The following is a 21985-nucleotide window of genomic DNA, read 5'->3' on the forward strand; positions in this document are numbered from 1 at the left end:
GGAAAAAGCTTTTGCAGAACCTAGTGGACCTGCAGCGGATGCTGCGGAACCTCTTTCCAGAGGGCAGCAGGGAGAATAGTCTATGGTGGGGGTGTGAGGGGTCCCTGATGATGTTACGGGCTCGAGACACACAGCGCTGCGATGAAATGTCTTTAATGGAGGGAAGAGGAGCCCCGATGATCCCTTCTGCTGTCCTCACCACTCTCCTCACGTTCTTCCAGTCGGAGGCAATGCAGCCTCCACACCACACAGAGAGACAGCTGGTCAGAATACTCTCTATGGTGCTTCTGTAGAAGGTCGTGAGGATGGGCGGGGGCAGGCGGGCTCTCCTCATCCTCCGCAGAAAGTACAGTCGCTTCTGCGCCCTCTTCACCAGTGACGTGGTGTTCACAGTCCAGGTGAGGTTGTCCGTGATGTGCACCCCCAGGAACTTGGTGCTGCTGACCACCTCCACCGCTGAGTTGTTGATGAGCAGTGGAGCATGGTGAGGCTGGTTTTTCCTGAAGTCGACGATGATCTCCTTCGTCTTCTCCACGTTCAGGATCAGGCTGTTGTCTCTGCACCAGCCCACCAGCTGCTCCACCTCCCCTCTGTAGTCCTGGTCATTGTCGTCTCTGATCAGGCCCACCACCGTTGTGTCGTCTGCAAACTTCACGATGTGATTGGTGGTGAACCTGGGGACGCAGTCGTGTGTCATCAGGGTGAACAGCAGGGGGCTCAGGACGCAGCCCTGAGGGGAGCCCGTGCTGAGGGTGACGACATCAGAGGTGTTCTGTCCGACTCGGACTGACTGAGGTCTGACTGTTGCTCAGTGGTCCAAACTCCTGTGTTCAGATAGAAGTCAATTTTGTATTTCATTTGGAAATCAAGGTGTGGTGATAGAATGGAGAGGTTTCCACAGTGAATGTGGATGTGAATTAATTTCCCAGCAGGACTTGGTACACTGCCAAAGTTACAAATGCCTGCTTTAATGAAATAAATCATCAACCAGTCACTGCACTCTGGCCAGGTCCCCCTAGCTCTCAAAACCACAGTCATTTGCCCCCACTTGAAAAAGCCCTCACTCATCCCTGAGACCCTAGTCCATTACAGATCCATTTCAAACTTGCCATTTCTCTCAAAAGTCCTTGAAAAAGTCCTATCAGCCCAACTCCACAATCATCTTCACATCCATAACCTGTAGGAGAAATTTCAGTCTGGTTTCCGGTCAGCCCACAGCATGGAGACAGCCCTGGTCCGCGTCATGAGGACAGCACTTATTACTGTGCTCACCATCTCCATCTCTCCTCCTCCTGCTGGACCTGTTGGCTGCATCCGACACAGTGGATCACAAAATCCTGCTCCACTGGCTATAGACTGTGGTAGGAGTCTCCAGGACCACACTGAAATGGTTCCGGCAGGGTGCGATTTGCTGGGGGGGATGGGGGGATTTCCACCCCCCCTCTGGTTGTGATGTCCCCCCCTCTGGTCATTCGTGTTTTATCCCTGGGGGGGGGGGGGACTTCCCCCCTCTCTTCTGATCTGAATAAGTAATATTATCAGGGGTTTAATGTTCTCCGTCGCTGTGAGGGACTTTCGTCATTTGGAAAATGAGCGCAAAATGTTCCGTGTAGACTTTTTATTCAAGATTTTAAACAGAAGCTGCGCTTAACCAATGAAATCTGGCAGAGCTAGGACATTAGCCAATCAGAAGGAGAGTAGGGCGGGTCTTCACAAAGCGGAAATCTACCAGTCTGAGGTTTATCGGTGTTCAATCATTTTAACTTTTAAAAGAAAATCTCAAACTGACCACAGATGCATGAATGAAAGTAGCGGTAGTCAAAGGTTTTCTTTGGATTTATGTAAACCAGCAGGTCAGAAAGTTCAGTGCATAAAACAGCTGACAACAACTTCCCTCGATAAGTGTGTCTGTTGCTGTTATGTTTTATTTAAAACTGAAAGAGTAACGCTGTAGCTCGGCTAATTTAGCATGACGTGCTTTTTTTTTTTTAAGAAGGAGGGTCGGAATGTGAAATGATGTCTCGGTTTGACTGGGTCTGATTTGGAAAAAGTAAAAAAAAAAAATCATAAATATTATTCCACCTGCGCTTTTCTGTAACAAAGAAGGTCGTGGAGGGGCTGTTGACCATCTCCAGCAGTCAATGAGCGAGAGGTGGGGACACGGAGTATATAGGATTGATTTATATTGAATGTTACAGTAGAGTTAATGTACAGGTGTGAAGAAGATGATGTAATGATGCAAGCTGCTGTCTTTTGAATTAGCTGCAGTTTATGGAGGGTTTTGAAATTGTAAAGTGGAAAAGTGAGTGGACTGCGGACCAGTTTGGCAAAAGTGCGAAGGAAGAACTTGCTTGATGCTTAATTATAATGATATGAAAGTTAACCAGGTGATGTTATGGATGTGGAAAGTGAAGGAGATTATGCAGAGGGCTGTCCTTGATGGTGCAAAGGCTCTGAAGCTGGAAGGTGGGAGAGATACAGGAATTGTCAATGGAACTGTCAGATTTGGTTAAAGTGGACTTGTTACAATAAGCAAATGAGGTTACTAAGGTGGCATGACGTCCACGACCCAGGAATATATGGGCTGACTAGAAAATGTTTTCAGTCAAATTGATTGTTTTTGCTTTAACCCCTGAATATGATGGATTTTTCAAAATTGATATTAATACATGTCTTATGTCCTTCACATTTGTAAATTAATTTTGTTTGTATTTAAAGAGTATTATTACATTTTCTGCTCAAAGCAGTTAAAGTAAATTAATACCCACTCCTGAGTCCCGACAGTAGATGGCGCAAGTTTAAAAACAAAAGTCTAACCTCCTGGATCTAGCTAGCTACCTGAAAGAGCACCTGCTAGCTAACCATTAATAATAAAACTTTGATTCATTAATACAACTTTTGAAATTATCCCCCCACTCTGGTTTTTTTGCAAATCGCACACTGAGTTTAACTATGCTACACCCTTCCAAGATGGCAACTATGATGACATGTGACCCTTCAAAAGTACTTTAAGTTGACCTCCTGTTCAACACAGGGATGAGGTTGCTTCGGTAAATGTCGGACCAGCGAGAAAATCGAGCACGTGGCGCATGGGGGTTGAAACCCACGGAGTGAAACAGATGCGTGCCTTCCTGTACTGGCGGAGCGCCAAAAAAAAGGCAGAACACTTGTGGGGTCAGGTTTTATACCTTTCCATAGCAACGTTATCTCTTCACTTCGTCGTTAGGGTCGGCAGCCATTTTGGGCCGTGTTGCATGATGGGAGTTGATGGCCATTTTGACCACATTGCATCATGGGAAATGCAGTCTGTCACGTCCCGAACTGGCGTTACAGTGGGTTCTCCCTGGGTACTCCAGCTTCCTCCCACAGTCCAAAAACTGTTAGGTTAATTGGCTTCTCCAAAATTGTTCTCAGGTGTGAGTGTGTGCGTGAATGGTTGTTTGTCCTGTTTGTCTCTCTGTGTTGCCCTGCGACAGACTGGCGACCTGGACGCTGGAGATAGGCACCAGCAACCCTGCGACCCCATGAGGAATTAAGCGGTTTGGAAAATGGATGGATGGCACATTAGGCCTCCCACAGGGTAATCTGAGTTAGAACGACATGTAAGAAGCCTATGGACAACTTGCCAAACCATGTCTGCCAATGTCGCGTCACCTTAGGTGGAGGCAGTGTGATGGTATGGCTCAGCAACTCCCTTACTGATAAAACAAGGCTTGTCATTATAGGTGGAAACCTGAATACAAAGAGATGAGATGCGATTCTGCATCCAGCGGTGACCCCATATCTCTACTGTTTGAGACCGAGCACCTTCTTCCAAGGTGCCAGTGCTCAGCCCCACACCGCAGAGTTCATCAGACACCGCTTCCAGAATTTGATAGTGTAGCGTGAACGGCTTGGCCTGCCTGCAGTCCTGACCACAACCCCGCTGATCTCTAGTGGGATCAACTTGAGTGTGCTGTCTGTGCCAGCAGGTCCACCACAGCCACACTGACCCCCTCCACAAGCTGGCAGAAGAGTGGGATGCCTCCCCCCAGCAGTGTGCCACCCGCACAAGGAGGAGGTGCTGGGCTGCTGTGGTTGTGGATGGGTCTCCCAGATGCCACTAGGGCAGTGTTTGTTAAATGAATAAATGGTTAACGTGTCCAGATTTTGTACAGATGTGGCCCATTCAAAAGAAAATAAGGAAGACTTTTCAATGCTATAGAGAGCATTGTCATGGCAAAGAAATAACCAAAGTGATTTACTTTTTATACTAAATATACATTCTGGTTCTGGGTTGATCTGACATTCTCCTTAACTGTGAAGTGTGAAATGTGTGCAGGCATTCATGCCAGTCCACAAAGGTTCTCCAGGTTACGCTGCAGGCTGCCAAGAGTTTAGCAACAAAGGATCTCATTCAAACCGAGCTTCCAGACATGCAATGCAGAGCGAGAACAGTAACAAGCATGCTTGTTTTGGTTGAAAGACAGAAGAGATGTCTGCCTTACAACTGACCTAAAACAGACGCAAGCGCTCTTCAGTTCTGGCTGGAGATGGTGCTGCAGACACCGCCTGCAGTTGGATATGACTGCTGATCAACATGTCTGTTTTTCTACTATTGCCACATCACCAGAGGATGATTCTGTTCAATAACAGAGTAAAAATACCACATACATTAGAAAAATAGTCCATCAGGGGAATGATAGAAGCTTATCAGATGTGAAGCTCCTGGGCCTCTTAAGTGTCTGCTGTCATAACCCAAGTGATGCCACGGTGGCTGTCTCTGGGTGACCTGGGTCTTTGTACCAGGAAGGCCGTGTGACACAAGTCTGCAACACTTCGCTTTTCACATTACTGTTTCATTCTGATTGGCAGTCTGTGCTCACACTTGTTTGCTTGACAGTCATCAGCAGTATAATATGAACTAGAATTGCATCCTGGGAGCTCCCAAACAATCAGTGTCTCAGTGAGCATAGAAGGAACCAGCACAGAGGATAATCTGTCCTCTGCTTACCGCCATGCTGTGGTCAAGCTCCACGTAGATCAGGGGTGTCAAACATTTTTTTTTTTTTTTTTTTCTCCCCAGTGTCCTGTCTGGCAATGTGGCAATAAGATGCCACAAAGAGCTCATCAGATTTGACTTTCACAAGTGGACAAGATAAAAGGAAGAGAATGATAAAACAATTATTGAAAAAAACATGTACTTTGTTTAATTGAAAATATGCAGTTCCTATATTGTCCACGAGGGGCGCTGTGTTTTAATTAGCAGATTAAGCTTCAGGTGTGGAAAAATTCCAATCATTTCTTAATTTTTATCTGTTTGATGTATTTTGTCATGCAGGACAGTGTTTTTAAGTTCCAAAAAATGTGAATAAATGTTTTTCAACATTGTATAATCACTGTGATCAGTTCTTATGCATAATGCACAAGTAAATGTTTAACTGAATAAAAGTATTGTTGAAATTGCACATACTTTTCTTAAAAACGCTGAGGTTATTCATAATATATTGTGTAAAAGTGAAATTAACTTAATATAAAAATCAACAAGTCCACATTTATTAGTTCTATTTAATCTTGCAATGAGTTAACTCGTGTGGCCCTCTTGAGATCAGATTAAGCTGTATGCGGCCCCTCAACCAAAATGAGTTTGACACCCCTGACGTAGATCAATCGGTCCAGGGTCCTGTCTGTGCTGATGTTTCACAGTTCAACTCATTTCAGTGGCAATAGATGCAGCACCTTTAAAATTGTAGCCCCCTTATATTAGTGAGTTAAAGGCTGTAATTTCTGATGTTTGAAGCACACGGATGAGCTCTCCGTCACTGTTAGAAGCAGCGCGATGAAAGGCTGTTCCTGATTCCCGGGCCTGTCTCTGCCTTTTTACATGAAACTGCAGCTTGAGACAATCCATCTATGACTTGTGTATTCTTGCAGTGACTCATCTCCCTCAGTTGCCATGGCAGTCGTCATGGCAACCCGTGTCCAGGTTTCCTGCGGAGACGGGAGGGATCCTAATGAGGAAGCTAAAGGGGTTAATATTGACAGCAGACTCTAATTATGCCAGTCGCATTAGGAAAGCACTTCCAGAGCGTTTTTGGTCCAGTTCAGCCTCACATCCCTGCTGCTGCCTGAGCACACAGTGTGTCGCTGAAGAGCTGTGTTTAATCAGGCCAAAACAAATTCTATAAATACTCACTATTGAACCTATATATAGTGAAGGGCCCATTTTCAGTCAAGGCACCCAGCATGATGCAGAATTAATCTTAGTTCACTAGGTTCTCCATTGTATGGCCATATTTATAGTGTGGTGCTGTGGCACAGTGCTAGTTATCTGCTATTGTTGGCATGCAGAACAGCTCAGATGCTGGTGTTGGTTCCACCTTTAGTGCATCTGGTCACAGGGCATGCTAAGAAACAGGACTGGTTAAGATTTCTAAATCTTTTAAAATTCTGGTTTTATTTGAAAGTTTTCAACGCTAATCTGTCCCCAAAATTAACATTAGGGAGGTGGATATAAGTTCCCAATGGCAAAAAACATAAACTCCATTCGATCATAATTTCCCCCATGTAAAATACAGACTGTATGCCGCAGAACATCTGGGTCTGCAGTGACCGTGTCTGTTGAGCAGCTTGGTAAAGTATCAGCTCCTTCTCTGGTTCAGTGGGACTCTAGATAATCAGACTTGTGATTCCAGTTGAATACTTGGTGAAAGAAAAACCCTTCCAGAGAGAGCGTTGAAAAACCAAAGACTGATGGTATATTTGGTTTTCCATTGCTGGTTCTGGTAGAGCATTAATAGTTTTGAACTATCTGGTTAAAATCATCTGTATTGAGGCACAGATGGTGTGTTTTATGCAGGCAGTGTAGGGAGGTGGCTGGAGATGAGTCAGACATGACTTCTAACCATAACCCTCTTAACAATGTTAACGTCAACAAAGGCTCTTTGATCCCTGAAAATCATCAGTTTCTCTTCAAACATTTCCTTTTCTATTTCCTGACAATTTCTCCTGAAATGTAAATGAGATTGACAGCTGATCCAACAAATATTCTGGAAGAGAAATGGATCTTTTTCAGCCTTTTTTTAGGTGTCTAAAAGCCTGTTGGGACTAAACTTCTCAGGTCTTAAGAGCTGAAGTAAAATGGCGATCCCTGTTGTTGCACCTCTTCTGTCTTTAGTGGCAGGTTAAATTAATAATTTTCAGTTTTCCCAGATCAGAATAACAAATGAATTAGGAAAAAGGTATGTGTTTCCTGATTTTAGTGCTATTCCTATGATAAAGGAATAAGACTAAGAAAGTAGAGCACATAACCCCAGTTCTAAAGTCATTACACTGGCTATATCTCAGAGAATAGACTTTAAAATACTTTTGTTAGTCTATAAATCCCTAAATGGCTTAGCACCTAAATACATCACAGACTTATCAGTGTATCAACCCGCCAGACCACTCAGGTCTTCTGGCTCCAGCCTGCTCTGCATACCTAGAACACGAACCAAACACGGAGAAGCAGCGTTTAGTTCCTATGCTCCACTTATTTGGAACAAACTTCCAGAAAACTGTAAAAATGCAGAAAGCCTGATTTCCTTTAAATCGAGATTAAAAACACATTTGTTTAAAATTGCCTTTGAACGTTCCAGTTAAACTGTTTTACTGTTTTTAATGTTCTTTTTTTTGTTTCTACATTCTATCCCTATTTGCTTTTATTCCTATATTTTAATCATGTAAAGCACTTTGCATTGTCTCTGTACTGAATTGTGCTATATAAATAAATTTGCCTTGCATTGCCTTGCCTAAAGCAAAATAAAAATCTCCATCCTTGATCTTAGATTTACCACGTTATATTATAATTACATGTTAAATTTACTAGTGGTTCAGTTTTAGTCTTTTTTCAGTTATTGATTGAGCAAACATGTAATTTAAAAGTAGAAAGGGGCCATTTCACTGCTTTAATCGGCCTCTAGACCCTCCAAGGTCAGATATTTGAGCTTCAGATTGACACTGCACATTTTCTATTTTTTCAAACTGATTTCACAGCTCAAAGTGTGTTTTCAATGGATTTAGTCTAAAATAATCCAGCTCAGATTAGACACATCTTAGATTTTTACAGCAGGTCTAAATCTGGAGATGGTGCTGCATGGAGATGGTGCCGCATTCTTGGTTTGTTAAATGAATGGTGAAGTAGGTCTTTACCACACAGCTGAATCATAAGCTTCACACTGATGCCGTTTTATGATGTTAATATTCAGGTGTATGTTTTATTTTTAGATGTTCAAAATATTATAAGAACTTTACAATTGTAACCAGGAAAAAGTCCAGTATTGTATAAATGTGTAAAATTCTGTCACAAAATCAGGTGTTAACTACGGTGGCCCTGAGGTGCAAAGCACTACAACATTAACAAAAACATTACAACATTAAGGAAAGCTCTACAACATTTACAAAACGGAAGAGGTACGTCCCATTGGGAGACCTAAGAAATCGCTGATTGGACTACAGCTCGTTTTTACTTTTGAACCGGAAGTTATTCTGGCTTTAATGTGTTTTTTAAAAACATGAATGTTGTCGGTGATCCAAACCGTAAGATGCAGTCTTAAACGCCACTTAGTCTGTTTATAAGTTTCGTTTTTATTAATTCTGCCTTTTTTTTAACTACGAGCGCTGTGTTGCTGTACCTCAACGCTCTGGTCTGCTCCTCTCCCCTCCATCCCTCGGACCCAGGGGCTTTTATCAGCGGCCAGCCTTATCACTACGTTTAATGTCTTTCCACTCCTACCAAAATGTCCCAAATAAAATCAATAGTAGAGTAAGTAGCTGTGTTTCATGCTCCTTTCTTTTTAACGACACAGAACCAGTAGCGCTTCGGTGGGCGTGCTGCCTTGGCTTGAATTCAGGTGCGCAAAAATTACGTTACATGCAATTAATTCATTAATCTATCCATGTTGGTCTCATTTGTGAATGAGGCGGAGTTTGATCAAGCCTAAAAGGTCCAACATTTTCCCTTCAGCTGCAACCCTTAAATCATACAGGGGTTCACGCTGCGTCTTTACGCATAATCCAGTTGCTCGATTTTACCCTTGTGCGCTGCGCGCGAGGGATAAACAGTGGGCAAAATGCATAAATAAAGACTGTTCCTTTAGAGGGAAGAGAAGGAATGATGGGTCTGAGCTAAAACCGCTGATGTTACAAGCTTATTGAAATAACCCATAAAAGTGCGCACATTAATTGCATGTAACGTCATTTTTGCGCTTCCGGTAATGTTGTAGCGCTTTCCTTAATGTTGTAGTGCTTTCCTTAATGTTGTAGTGCTTTCCTAAATGTTATAGTGCTTTCCTAAATGTTGTAGTGCTTTCCTAAATGTTGTAATGTTTTTGTTAATGTTGTGGTGCTTTCATTAATGTTGTAGTGCTTTTCACCTCAGGGCCTCCGTAGTTAACACACTATCCGCTATCGTGGACATCTCCTGTTCTCCCACTGCCCTCTGTTCTACAAACTGCCTAAAAACAAGACACTCTGCTGCTTTCGCCTGGCATGTTTCAGTTAGCCACATGAGGGCAGCGTCAGCTTTGCCAGGAAAGGCCACTGGCAGGAACGCTGCTTCTAATTTTAGTCTGGAATTAAGGAGTTTGTTTCCCATCCACTACTGTCCACTGCTTCTTGCTTTGACTTTTTCTGCTTGGCCTTGTCCCTGTTGTTGTTCTCCTTCTTCTGGCTGCTCCCTGTAGGTGACGCTACAGTGGATCGTCTCATTATAGCTCAAGATGCATAGATCAGAAATCCTGTGTTCAATATCCAATCACCAATCCTGTGAAGCACGGATCTGCTGATAATGATTTCAGCGGATTTAGGTTTTAGTTTGAGAGCCATAAAAAAAAAGCTAAATCAATGTTTTCTATTGTCTGTATAAACATAGTAGGACTGCCCAGTATTAGGAAAACAAGCCACATGTGAATATATTGGGTGAAACTGCGATAATTATATGACCTGCAGTAAATAGATAAATAAAATGCTAATGTCTCTCTGCTATGGGTTCATAGCAAACGTAAAAGCCATATAATGAGTAGTGTATCCAGCTGCTAGGAAAAAAGTTAAAGGTAAATATATTATTTCCATAAGGACATTATTATTTCAATGGCAGAAGCGAAGTCTGCCATTGAAACCACCTCTTTCTTAATGACTTGAACACATTACAAAACCTTTTATAGTGTCACCAGCTATATACAGGTGATCTGCATATTGCATGCAGTCATGTTGCAAAAATAGTTCTGTGATATATTATGTAATTATGTAGTGACGAGACTCATGAGGGGCCCGTTCACATAACGGCCCGTCTCGTTTCACCCGTTCGATGATTTGGCCACAAGAGAAGAGACAGTGAATTCAGAGGCAAAAACAGTTTAACATGTATTTATTACAATTTGGAATTCCAAAGTGGGAGACACTTACAAGTTTTATCACCGCCGCAGATACCTTATCCTTATCCCGAAAATGCTCTGCTGAGTCGTAAGAAGTGTCTCAGCGCTTACACTTTTGAATCATGCTTTTTAACCCACGGGCGGCTCCTGAAGGGGGCTGGACCAACCCTCCCCTGAGCTGCCTCTTACTCTAGTGCAGACACTGAGTCTGTTAAAACATGTGTTTCCTGACACTTGACCGTTAAAATGTATTCTATTGCCTTAGTTTGGTCCCGGGGAGTTAACTGAAATAACAGTGAGACCTTGAGAAAAGAATTTTAGAGGTACTATCTGTTTCCCCAAGGCTCTCATAAATTACCGTGCCATGCGGTGGCTGGACTGACCCAGATTTCCTCACTGGGTCTTAAACGATGTGTGCTTACACCTTAAACTCACACGTTGCTGCAGGCCAGGCTAAAGAATATGGCCATTACTACACTGCATTTCATTCTCTACTGCGAGCCGTTGAAAGAATTGGGCTCCTGAAAATGACAGCTAGTTTAGGGAATGAAACATGTTTTTGTTCTGTTAAGCACTAACAGCGCCTTCTCTAGGGAAAGTGTATCTTTAACAGTGTTATGCCAGAAGCTGTTTTGAATATGCTTATTATTATTATTATTATTAATTATAATTAGGTATAGTGATTCAACTCAAAAATTTGCTATAACAAAATATTGTTCAAATGGTGGTGATGCCAGAGCTGGAAGCTTGTAATGATTTATACTACTAATGCATTTATTAATTAGCTGTTATGAACTCAGGTGTGCTGGAACGTATGATCTGATCGGATTCTAACCGATCAGATTTATCCAGCAACGGTGACGACTCAACTTATAACTGCAATTAGAGTTTAAACCGTTACCATGTTATCACCAATCCAATGAAAATGTCTCTGTGTTAATATCAAATGTTAACTCCAAGGAGGTTAGCTCTGAATTCTGAATAACCATACAACTCTGAATTGGAATGAACACAAACAATTACTATTCCACAGTTGTTGTTTTATTAAACCAAAAGCAATTCCCTGTCACAGTACTTCTCTGATTTAACGACATTGGAAATCTTACTCACTACTAAACTAAACATGCAAACTATATGTGGAAATAAAAAAAAACAATGGATTAAAAATAAGAGGAAGCAAATTTTAGTTCAGCTGAGCTAACAACAGTTCAGTTACTTGACACCCTCCCAAGATGGCGACTATGATGACGTATGCTCTGCAAATTTACGTGATGCGTGAGGGGAGGTCCTAATGATGTCACCACGCTTACACTAATGGGGGGTGATACCTCACTACGAGAGGGAGCTGCTAACTGGTGAGTTTAAAAAAAGGCCGCAAACTAAGTTTCAAACAAAAAGATCGAATCCGCTGATAAGAGAAGCGAAGAGAGAGAGGAAAATATGGAAGAGAAATATGGAGATAGAAAAAGAGTAGAAGACATGACCCGCGGCAGGGTCACTGATAAACCACAAATCAACACAGCCAAATTCACCTTCAAATGCATGCACATTCACAGAAAGATACTCAACAGTTAAAAACACTCCGCCTTGGAGTAAAAAGCATTTAGCTAAATTCCTAACACCTGCCCAGGCACTTCTAAACCACCCTACAGGTGAAAAAGAAATTAAAGAAAAGAAAAGGGGAATTTTCTTTACTATGACAATGTCCCGGCTGGGTCCGGGAGCGCTCCGAGTAACGTGGCGTCTTGACCAACGTAGGTGCGGGCAGAAGCAGGACCAGGATGAGAAAGTTCCTTTGTCTCCCTCTCTCTCCCCAGGCTTCCAGTCGCTTCGTTCAGCCAAACAAAAGCGGGGTCCTCATTCGATCACCTGGAGATGACGACTCTCAGTTTTTGATCAGAGGGAATTAAAAAGTACTTTTTAAGTCGACCTCCTGTATCCGCAAATACAGGGAATGGAGTTGCGTCGGTAATCTTCGGCCTAGCAAAGAGTTATCGAGCACGTGTCATGGGGGTTGGGAAATTCCACGGAGTGGAGCAGCTGCGTGCCTTCCCTGACTGGCAGAATGCCAAGAAGAAGGCTGAATTGCGGTCTTTGACCGGAATAAATACCTTTCCCCTAGTAACGCTTTCTCTCCGCTGTCGTTGCTAGGAGCGGTGGCCATTTTTGGGCCGTGTTGCATTATGGGAGTTGGTGGCCATTTTCACCACATTGCCTCATGGGAAATGCAGTTTGTCATGCCCCGAATTGATGCAAGCCCGTCACGTCTGAGTTGGCATTACAACAGGGTCGGGCATGAAAACAGTCATCATAAGAGTAGGCTAATACACTCTTAAAACATGGCTCTGCTGAATGCTGCTCCATGGCATCTGAACACCAGTTGTAGCTCCAAGGCGACACACTCAATAATCCTTCTATTTTCAAATGTAAACCTTCCCAAAATACTCAGTACTGTAAAAACGTGTTTGCCCTGTTACAGGATTCTTCTCTTTTTTTGCTTTTTTGTCTCATTCTTATGTCTCAGATAATCACTCATTATCATGTCAGACAGAAAATCGGAGTAAAAAAAAAATGTTTTCAAATAAAATAAAAATATTAGTGGCAACAGCTGCCATCGATACAAAAATTGTTTTTCTGAAATATTTTTAGTTTTACACCAAAGGTAATGTACATCATCCTAACAGTTCCAATGTTGATTTATGAGTCTAAAGAGCATTTTGCCAATGTGGTAGTGTGGCTACTCCTCTCTAAAGTCACCACAATGGGCTCTCAAAGCTTCAGAGATGAATGTAACCCTTCCCAGATTGATAGATCTCAGTGACTGTGTTTCTCGTTTGTTCTTTATGTTCTTTTTTCAGTTGATAGACAGTTTCTGTAGACTCAAACATCCAGATACAGAGCCCTTGCCCCATGGCAGTGCCAGCCTTTTGGGTGTATGTGGTTAGACTGGGAGTTTATGGAATTCTGGAGTGTTCGGAACAGTAAAACCATGATTGGAGCAAACAAATGTATTTGGAGTTTAAGGTGCTTGGATTTAAAGACAGATGAGTCAAACAATAGCATGGCATTGCTCTTGCTGGTTGACTTTCAACAGTATAATGAGAAATAATGACATAATGGTCCCTTCAGTTCATTTCTCTGTTTAGCTTTGCAATTCAGTGACCAAGCAGCTATATCATCTAAGTAGCTGCCTTTTCTGGAATGGTTTTCAAGCACTTAAAACATTGATTGATTGTTTTAGCTTTTATAGCGTCAAACAGCCCAGAAACGGCATTAACTCCCATTCAAACCATACATAGTTTCTAATTCGCACCAAAGGAGGCGAAGGAGTTTGATGTGGAATATGTTTCCTTTGGGGATCTCAGGTCTGGCAGTAACCAGGTTTGGTTGTGGCTGGTAAAACTGAACCAAAACCTAAGCGGTTAATCCAAGGCAGACAATTGTACAGTGCTATGTTAGTTAGGACAGCTTTTTTCCCCTTTTAGGATTGAAATTATTATTTGAGAGCTGCTTTTTGTATTTACTTTGGTTCACTTTGTCTAGGTTTAGCTTTTGGTTGATGATCTGAAACATTTAAGTGTAACATTAAAGCATAAGCACTCTGTTAGAGGCCAGCTACTCTTTCACAACAACGTGTGGCTAAACTCCAGCAGAAATTGAGGCATGTCTGCAGGCAGCCCAATGCATGTTACACTTTAAATTGTGTTTTAAGTTTGATATCCTAGATATAAAAGCTCTAAAGTCTCATGTCAGCTCTGGAAAACCTATCGATGACAAACGGACGAAGGATGAAACAGGGCACTGTTGGGCTTCCTGCTGTCTGCTTAAGTCTTTCCCTGTATTTTAAAGAGCTAATTTAATTGTAAACCGAACAGCAATGTTAAAAATAGCTACGTCCTCCTCCTGTAGTAACAACGTCTTCACAACAAAGTCCTGTCAGTGCAACTTGTTAGTTCTTTTATTGTGTTTTCTGATTGTCAAATAGGTCCAGTTTCTAGATTGTGACCGATCAGTAATCAGAGCCAGACAAATATGAAATTGTCTGATTCCAGTCTCCAGTCGGTCTGATTTTAGACTTTGCTTCACTGCAGGGAAGGCAAGGGCTTATCCTGAGCTAGACGAAGAGATTGACTTCCTGTCGGCCATCATCAGTGAGCAGAGGACTGAGTCCAGGATGCCAGGTGCCTGAAAGTCTTCTCCTGCTATTTTTATTGCTCCACAACATCATTGGTGCGATCAATGGTCCAACCTGTCTTCCTGTGTCTCAGCCCCAGCCTCACCGGACCTCAAGGTAAAGCAGCTCATCGAGCCCAGCTCCATGAACAGAGGATCCCCCACAGAGCAGCCCACCAGCCTCAGCACTACACTCAAAACTACAGCTCCACCTTCTATTACCAACCAAAGCCCTGGTCTGCTCGGTGACCCCCTCATCACCGCCCAACCCTCCAACGACCACATGTTCATCAGTAAGTCTCCGTTAGCCACGAAGAACTGTTTGCGACCCTGAGGACAGCACAGAGAGATTCAGACAGTAGGAAAATCACTTAGATACACATTGTATAAATTTTTGTTCTCATAATGAACCTGACAGCTTTGGATGGTGCCTGATTCCATAACTGCCATGATTCAAGCTGAACGTTGGATGCAGAGCGAGAAAACCAGAATGGTTTTGATTTCCTATAATCCGTTAGACACAACCAAACGCACCTCCCTCAGCCTGTTTCTGGACCTGAACATTTTTCTTACAACTGTTAGGAAATGTCCATCTTATGAAACAGGACAGGCCCTACTTTGATTAGATGGAAGCGGTTGTAAAACATCCATCTTCTTGACGTAACGACACATTCTAACAACGTCACCAAGCACAACCCTGTGTCCCAGTTCAAAGATGTTCTTTGTGAGTGCTGCCCGCTCTGAAGTCTTGTGACTGAGCCGATCTGTCACTGTTCATTGGTTTTACCACGCTGCATCAGTGTGGTAGCTGTTGACTTCAGTGCGGAGGCTGCAGCTCTCAGAGATCATGTCTTCCTCTGACAGTCCCAGACCTGCAACTCATTCCCTCCCTCTGATCATTTGTTTCTATGTGTTGTCAGTTATGAGCAGTGTGTTCATCGCAGCAGGTTCGCTAGCCTTGGTCATAGCAGGAGTCTGTTGGGTCAGGTAAGATGCCTCTTCCTAGTTCTCTTCCTTTCCAGCTCGGACATTTCTCAGCTCCAAGCATGTCTCACCATTCTTTGGTTTCTTTTGTTTCAGACTGCAGAAAGGGGTGCGTGTAACTCAGAAGGTGGACTACCCTGCCTATAGTGTGATAAAACCCCAAACCATGGCCACCTTTGTGAGTAGAACTTGATAACCATGGACAAGACTCTTAGTTTCCTTGAAAAACATGTAATTATCTTCCTCTACCGTACTATATCAGGGTAAACAAAGGAAATCAGACAGTGCACTGAAAAAACATAACTAAAAATAAGTAAATGAAATCTTTAAATGAGTGTATTTGTGCTTTATTTGAGCAGGTAAATAAGATATCTGCCAATGGCAAGAGTATTTTTACTCCTAAAATAAGATAATTAGATATAATGCACTTGAAATAAGTTGATGGAGATGAGTTCTTCCTATTTTAATTGCAAAAATCTTATTCCACTGCCAGATTATCTTATTTACCTACTCAAATTACAAATACACTCATTTCAAGAAAATGTTAACTTATTTTTAGTTCTGTTTTTGCAAGAGTAGTGAAAGGACGGGTGTAGTGCAGCTCAGCTTATTTAGACGACTCTATGTACATTTTTCTTCTGTTTTTTTTCCATGTAAATCTTGGGATCACAGCTTCTACCAGTTTTACACACTGATAGATCACAAAGATGAGGTGCTGCTCAGCAAATCTGCACACAGGACTGTTCTGATAACTCAGATGTAACTCTCTAAACGTAGCATGCGCTGGCATATCCAATCAAAAGAGGGCATGCTTTCTCCTAAACAGGCCGTACCTGTTGTTCAGGCTCAGTTTGGCCCAATTTTTGAATAGTTGTAGATGTTAATGAGGTCCTCATAAAGACAACTAACAACTTAGTTGTTAGCGTTCTTAATTTTCATGTCCTTGTAGAAGTGTATGTATGTATTGCTACAGATATCTCCTCTAAAGTAAAAAAAAAAAAGCTTTTTTAATTATTTCAGTTGCTTGCATAGTATACTGTGCCCAGCAGCGGGTTAGTTAAAGGCAAAACCAAAGTATTTATTAGGCCACTGCCCTGGAAACAGTGGTGCAGCTTAAGTGGGTGACTCAAAGACACATTCTCCTGCTGCTAAGGAAAGGTCAGGTGTACACTTTGACTGCTTGTTGATCTGCCGTCTTGCTATCTCATAGCCTGGGGACAAGAAGCTGGCCCACAGTGCCCAAATGTACCACTACCAACACCAGAAGCAGCAGATGCTCTCCCTGGAAAAGTGAGTCACCTCATGCTCCGTGGCCGTGTATCTTTTAAGATTGCCATCCCAGCTCCGTCCAATCTGTGTCATCTCTGCTAAATATTTAATGACCGTGTGTGTGTGTGTGTGTGTGTGACCTCTACAGAAGCAGGGATGAGCCCAGGCTTCCTGACTCAGGAGCATCGACAGACGAGGAGAATGAGGATGGAGATTTCACCGTGTACGAGTGTCCTGGGCTGGCGCCGGTGAGTAAACACAGTACTCTGAGAAAAAAAGTGCTGAGGGCTGCCAGTGACCCATCAGATGATGAGTTTGGGGGCATTGTGATAGCCACTCTAAAACATTGCATCTGATGTCCCTAAGCCACTTTGGGACTAATTTGGTGGTATGTTCAAGGTCATTGTCCAACTGAGAAAACCTGTTTCCCCAGGCTTTTCTTTGCTGTCAGAAAAACACCAACACAGCATGGTGCCGTTCTCAGGCTTGCCCTCTTTCGCCCAAATGTAACAAAAGTGATTGTGGGTGAACTTTCCTGCTTTAACTTCATAGGACTACAGGACATGTCTCCAAAATGAAAGTCTTTGTGGGGATTTGCATACTTTAATCCGTCTTTTCATGATACCTTTGGAGTAATGGCTTCTTCTTCTCTTAGTGGCTGTTCAGCCCATGTTGGTCTAGGTCTTGTTTCACTGTGGATAATGACACGTTCCCAGCATCAGCAGCATCTTCACAAGGTCTTCTTCTTTTGTTCTGAGACTAGTACACACATTTCAGAATAAACGCCTTCATCTCTGAAACAGAGAACTTGTTTCCTTCCAGAACAGCATGATGGCCAGACATTTTCATGCTGCATAGAATTGCTTGAAGAAATTAACAAGGAACCTTCAGCTTTCTTAAAAATATACCCAAACAGGAAGCAGACTTGTCTGGAGGTCTACAGTTCACTTCCTGATATCTTGGCTGATTTATTACTGTATTTTTCAAGCTATGAGGCGCACCAGATTATAAGGCGCACGGGGAATTTACGTGTCTCTGTGTTGTTATGCCAGAAGCTGATTGAATATGATCATTATTATTAATTATAATTTGGTATAATAATTTTAATAATAAGTCATTCAAACTCAATTAGTAGCTATAACAAATATGATTCAAATGGTAGTGATGCTAGAGCTATAAGCTTGTAATGATTTATACTACTAATGCATTTATTACTTAACTGTTATGAACTCAGTTGTGCTGGAACAAAATGATCTGATCGGGTTCTGACCGATTCGATTTATCCAGCAACGGTGATAACTCAACTTATAACTGCAATTAGAGTTTAAACCGTTACCCTTTTTATCACCAATCCAATGAAAATGTCTCTATGTTAATATCGGATGTTAACTCAAAGAGGAGGTAACTTTGAATTCTGAATAACCATGCAACTGTGAATTGGAATAAACATAAATTACCATTCCACAGTTGTTGTTTTTATTGAACCAAAGGCAATTCCCTGTTACAGTAATTCTCTGATTCAACAACCTTGGAATTCTACTCGCTACTAAACTAAACATGCAAAATATATGTGGAAATAAAAGTAAAAAATGGACTAAAATGAGAGGTAGCAAATCTTAGTTCAACTCACAGTTGTTTAAACAACACATTCAAGACGTCGGCATTTGACGTCGCAGCATTGAGAGGCAGAAAACCGCTTTGAGAACCCAGGCGGACGCCTCAAGGTTTTCACAACAGCTAGTTATAGTTTAGCTACATGACACCCTCCCAAGATGGCGACTATGATGACGTAGGACCTACAACCTTGCGTGATGCGAGGTCCTGATGATGCAGTCAGCGCTTACACTAAAGTGGGGCGGTGCCTCGGCCAGAGGGGGAGCGGCTGACTGAGGAGTTTAAAAAAACTGCAAACTGAGTTCTAACAAAGAGATTGAACTGATAAGAGAAAGCAAAAATAGAAACAAGGACAGAGGGAAAAAGATGGAAAAATCGACCTGCGGCAGAGTCGCTTATGAATTACAAATCAACACAGCCAAAATCACCTTCAAAATGCATGCACATGCAACAGAAAATATTCAGCAGTTAAAAACAACACCGTCTTGGAGTAACAAGCATTAACCTAAATTCCTACTTCTGCCCAGGCACACTATGGTCACCTTGTGGGTGAAAAATGAATAAAAGAAAAGAAAAAGGGAATCTTTCTTTACTTTGACGATGCCTTGCGGGTGTTCTGGAGCACTCCGGTTCCGCAAATCTGGTTCAGCTCAGCCGGCGCGTCGGACAGCAAGGAGGAGGGAGGAGATGTCCCTTCTTCTCTTTTCTTCTGGGCTTTCAGACGCTTTGTTTGGCCAAAACAAAAGCATGGTCCTCTTTCGATCACCGGGAGATAACGGCTCTCAGTCTTTGATCAAAGGGAATTCAAAAGTACTTTTTAGTCGACCTCCTGTATCAGCAATAAAGGGATAGTTTTGCTTCGGTAATCTTCGGTCCAGCAAAGAGTTATCCAGCACGTAGCGTGTGGGGGTTGAAACCCACTGAGTGAAACAGCTGCGTGCCTTCCCATACTGGCGGAGTGCCAAGAAGAAGGCAGAACGCAGGTGCAGCTGGGTTTTATACCTTTCCCTAGCAACGTTATGTCTTCGCTTCGTTGTTAGGGTCGCGGCCATTTTGGGCCGTGTTGCATGATGGGAGTCGGTGGCCATTTTGACCACCTTGCATCATGAGAAATGCAGGCTGTCACGTCGGAACTTGCGTAACAGTGTCTTTGTCGACATATAAGACGCACCGGAATATAAGGCGCATCACATATTCTTCCCAAGTGTGTTATATCACTTCGCCCCTCTGGTAGGGTGACCAGGGACAGACCCAGAAAAACTATCCCTGGAAATGTCCCCGATTTCAGTGCATCATGATGGAGTTATCAAGAGATATTTACCTGGTCTTGCCGCTGCCCCGACGTAGTAGAGCTTCGCCAAACGCACCTACCCCGCCCCGCGTCTGCATTGCATCTGGTCACCTTCAAGTGGCGCAGCTTACGAGCGTGTCTTTAAAAGTGTAAATTTAAACCACACAGTGCAAAGTACACAATTGCGTGATTCTGTGGAGAGAAGAACTTTAGTCATGGTTAAGTGATTAAAGGACAATAAGGACTATAAGTCTGTGTCTTGACCATATCTGATTAGAAATTGCAGATTAGAAATTGCATATTTTAGTTTGTTAGCTTGTCAAAACTACTACTCTTATTTTGGGATACTTCTGGAAGTGAACAGGTATTCCCTGCCAAACAGGAGCGTATACACGTCAGAAATTAGAACTTCAATGTAATTCAGCCGCCGTGTAGCTTTATGCTTCTGGTGTATTTTATTGGCTGCGCTTTACAACGCGTCTGGTGTGTTTCCTCCTTAACATCACATCCTCTCCTGAGAGGGAGCGCTAGCTGTCTTTGTCGGGAGGACAGAGTAGTTGGAAGACACTGTCCTGTTTCCAACATAAGGCCAAATTAAACAGAAGTTTCATATTGAATTAACTGACTAGGTTCATTGTTGCTAGCGTGTACTCTGGGCGCGGGCTGGCTTACATGAATGAACTTCTAATTTTGACATTACAGTCAGGCAGTGTTGTAGACAGCTCAGGAGTCCGATCACATAGTGACACTAGCTGTGTCTCAATTCGTAGGCTGCGCCCTTTAAAGGACGCATTTTAAGGCCGGTTACGTCAAAACGATGCGCGGAGGCTGTCCCATTTGGCAAAAATTCTGAGGATGCTTAAAATGCAGCCTTCGAATGCGTCCTCCTTTTCCACGAATTCTGAGGATGCACCGCTACCATCCATAGTGGCCTCGCCTACCATAAGATTTCCCGAGGTGCTTTGCGCGCTTTTTTTAGTGAAAGTAGTGATTTAAGTCAGTTATTTACAGGGTTTGTACACATTTAACTATTCAATTCAAATTACTAAAGTTACAAACATAAGCTTATATCAAGTCTTACAAATAAATATAACATTTTATATTTAAACATATTCATCAATCTGCTGACAAGCGTTTGTTTAATAACTGGTATATTATGATCATTAGCAGGCCCCTGTGGGTGAAAATAATAGCAGGTAAATGTTACCGCTCCACTGCGCTCTCCCAGCCTAAGAAAAATTCATCGCCGGTTTTGATGCCGCCGAAGCCGTCTAAGCCGACTGTCCTCCTCCAATAACAAGTAATTAAAAAAAATAAAATAAAAATTTCCATATCCATTTTTTTTGTGTCATTTATCCTGTCGGTTTTTGTCTGGCACTGTTTTTCCCGGGCTTGGGGTAGACGTGATGACGTCGTGTCGCCACCAGGAAGTGCTCCAAAGGCTAGACCGTCCCATTTACCATCCTCCAAGGCTGGGTCCTCCTAAGGCTGTGTAGGCTGGGTCCTTCGAAGGACGCAGCCTGCGAATTGAGCCGCAGCTAAAGTGTACTGCACTGCTCTGAATATCCATTGAGTGGAGCGCCTTTGTTGCTAACCAAAGTCATACTTACACATTTTAACAAATTTTTGAGCGCCTTTTACCACATAAAATCGGTCAGTGAACCAACTTTAATCATATATAAGATGCATCGGATTATAAGGCGCACCATAAATTTTTGAGAAAATTTAAGCATTTTAATTGTGCCTTATAGTTCGAAAAATACAAATTCATTATATTCATTATATTTCTTTTCTTTTTTTATATTATTATAGAAATATAGTATTCATTATATTTCTATGATGTCACACAAGGAGGCAGAATGTTTGAGCCGTTACATTAAAATATGTTCACTGTTGTGGATATCATTTCTTTAAATGCATTCAGCCATGACATCACCCTCTGGGATTTCCTAACGCATTTGCAAGCATTGTAATCTTAGTGTGCGTCAGAGGTGTCAAGTAACGAAGTACAAATACTTTGTTACTGTACTTAAGTACACTTTTTAGGTATCTATACTTTACTCCATTACTTATTTTTATTCCTACTTCTTACTTCTACTCATTACATTTTCACACAAGTATCTATACTTTCTATTCCTTACATTTTTAAAACAAACGTTACTCGTTACTCTTGGCTTCAGTTTAAATTTATAAATATTTATTTCACGTAATGTGTGCCATCTAATGCAGATCATTGGCGCCATCCACACCTAGTGAGAACTAG

General features: G+C 42.3%; 1 protein-coding gene across 1 annotated transcript in view; it reads left to right on the forward strand.

The window, feature by feature from the left end:
* The window catches only part of npdc1b (neural proliferation, differentiation and control, 1b), a 29996-nt gene that overhangs the window by 3042 nt on the left and 4969 nt on the right, over positions 1 to 21985 (forward strand). Inside the window, exons 2-7 of the mRNA XM_012856345.3 lie at positions 14483 to 14572; positions 14660 to 14857; positions 15485 to 15551; positions 15645 to 15726; positions 16759 to 16838; positions 16966 to 17065. Coding sequence (XP_012711799.3) covers positions 14483 to 14572; positions 14660 to 14857; positions 15485 to 15551; positions 15645 to 15726; positions 16759 to 16838; positions 16966 to 17065 — 617 coding nt within the window. The remainder of the gene's footprint in view (positions 1 to 14482; positions 14573 to 14659; positions 14858 to 15484; positions 15552 to 15644; positions 15727 to 16758; positions 16839 to 16965; positions 17066 to 21985) is intronic.

Source organism: Fundulus heteroclitus, chromosome 12 (genome assembly GCF_011125445.2).
Source record: "Fundulus heteroclitus isolate FHET01 chromosome 12, MU-UCD_Fhet_4.1, whole genome shotgun sequence".
In the NCBI taxonomy this organism is placed as follows: Eukaryota; Metazoa; Chordata; class Actinopteri; order Cyprinodontiformes; family Fundulidae; genus Fundulus; species Fundulus heteroclitus.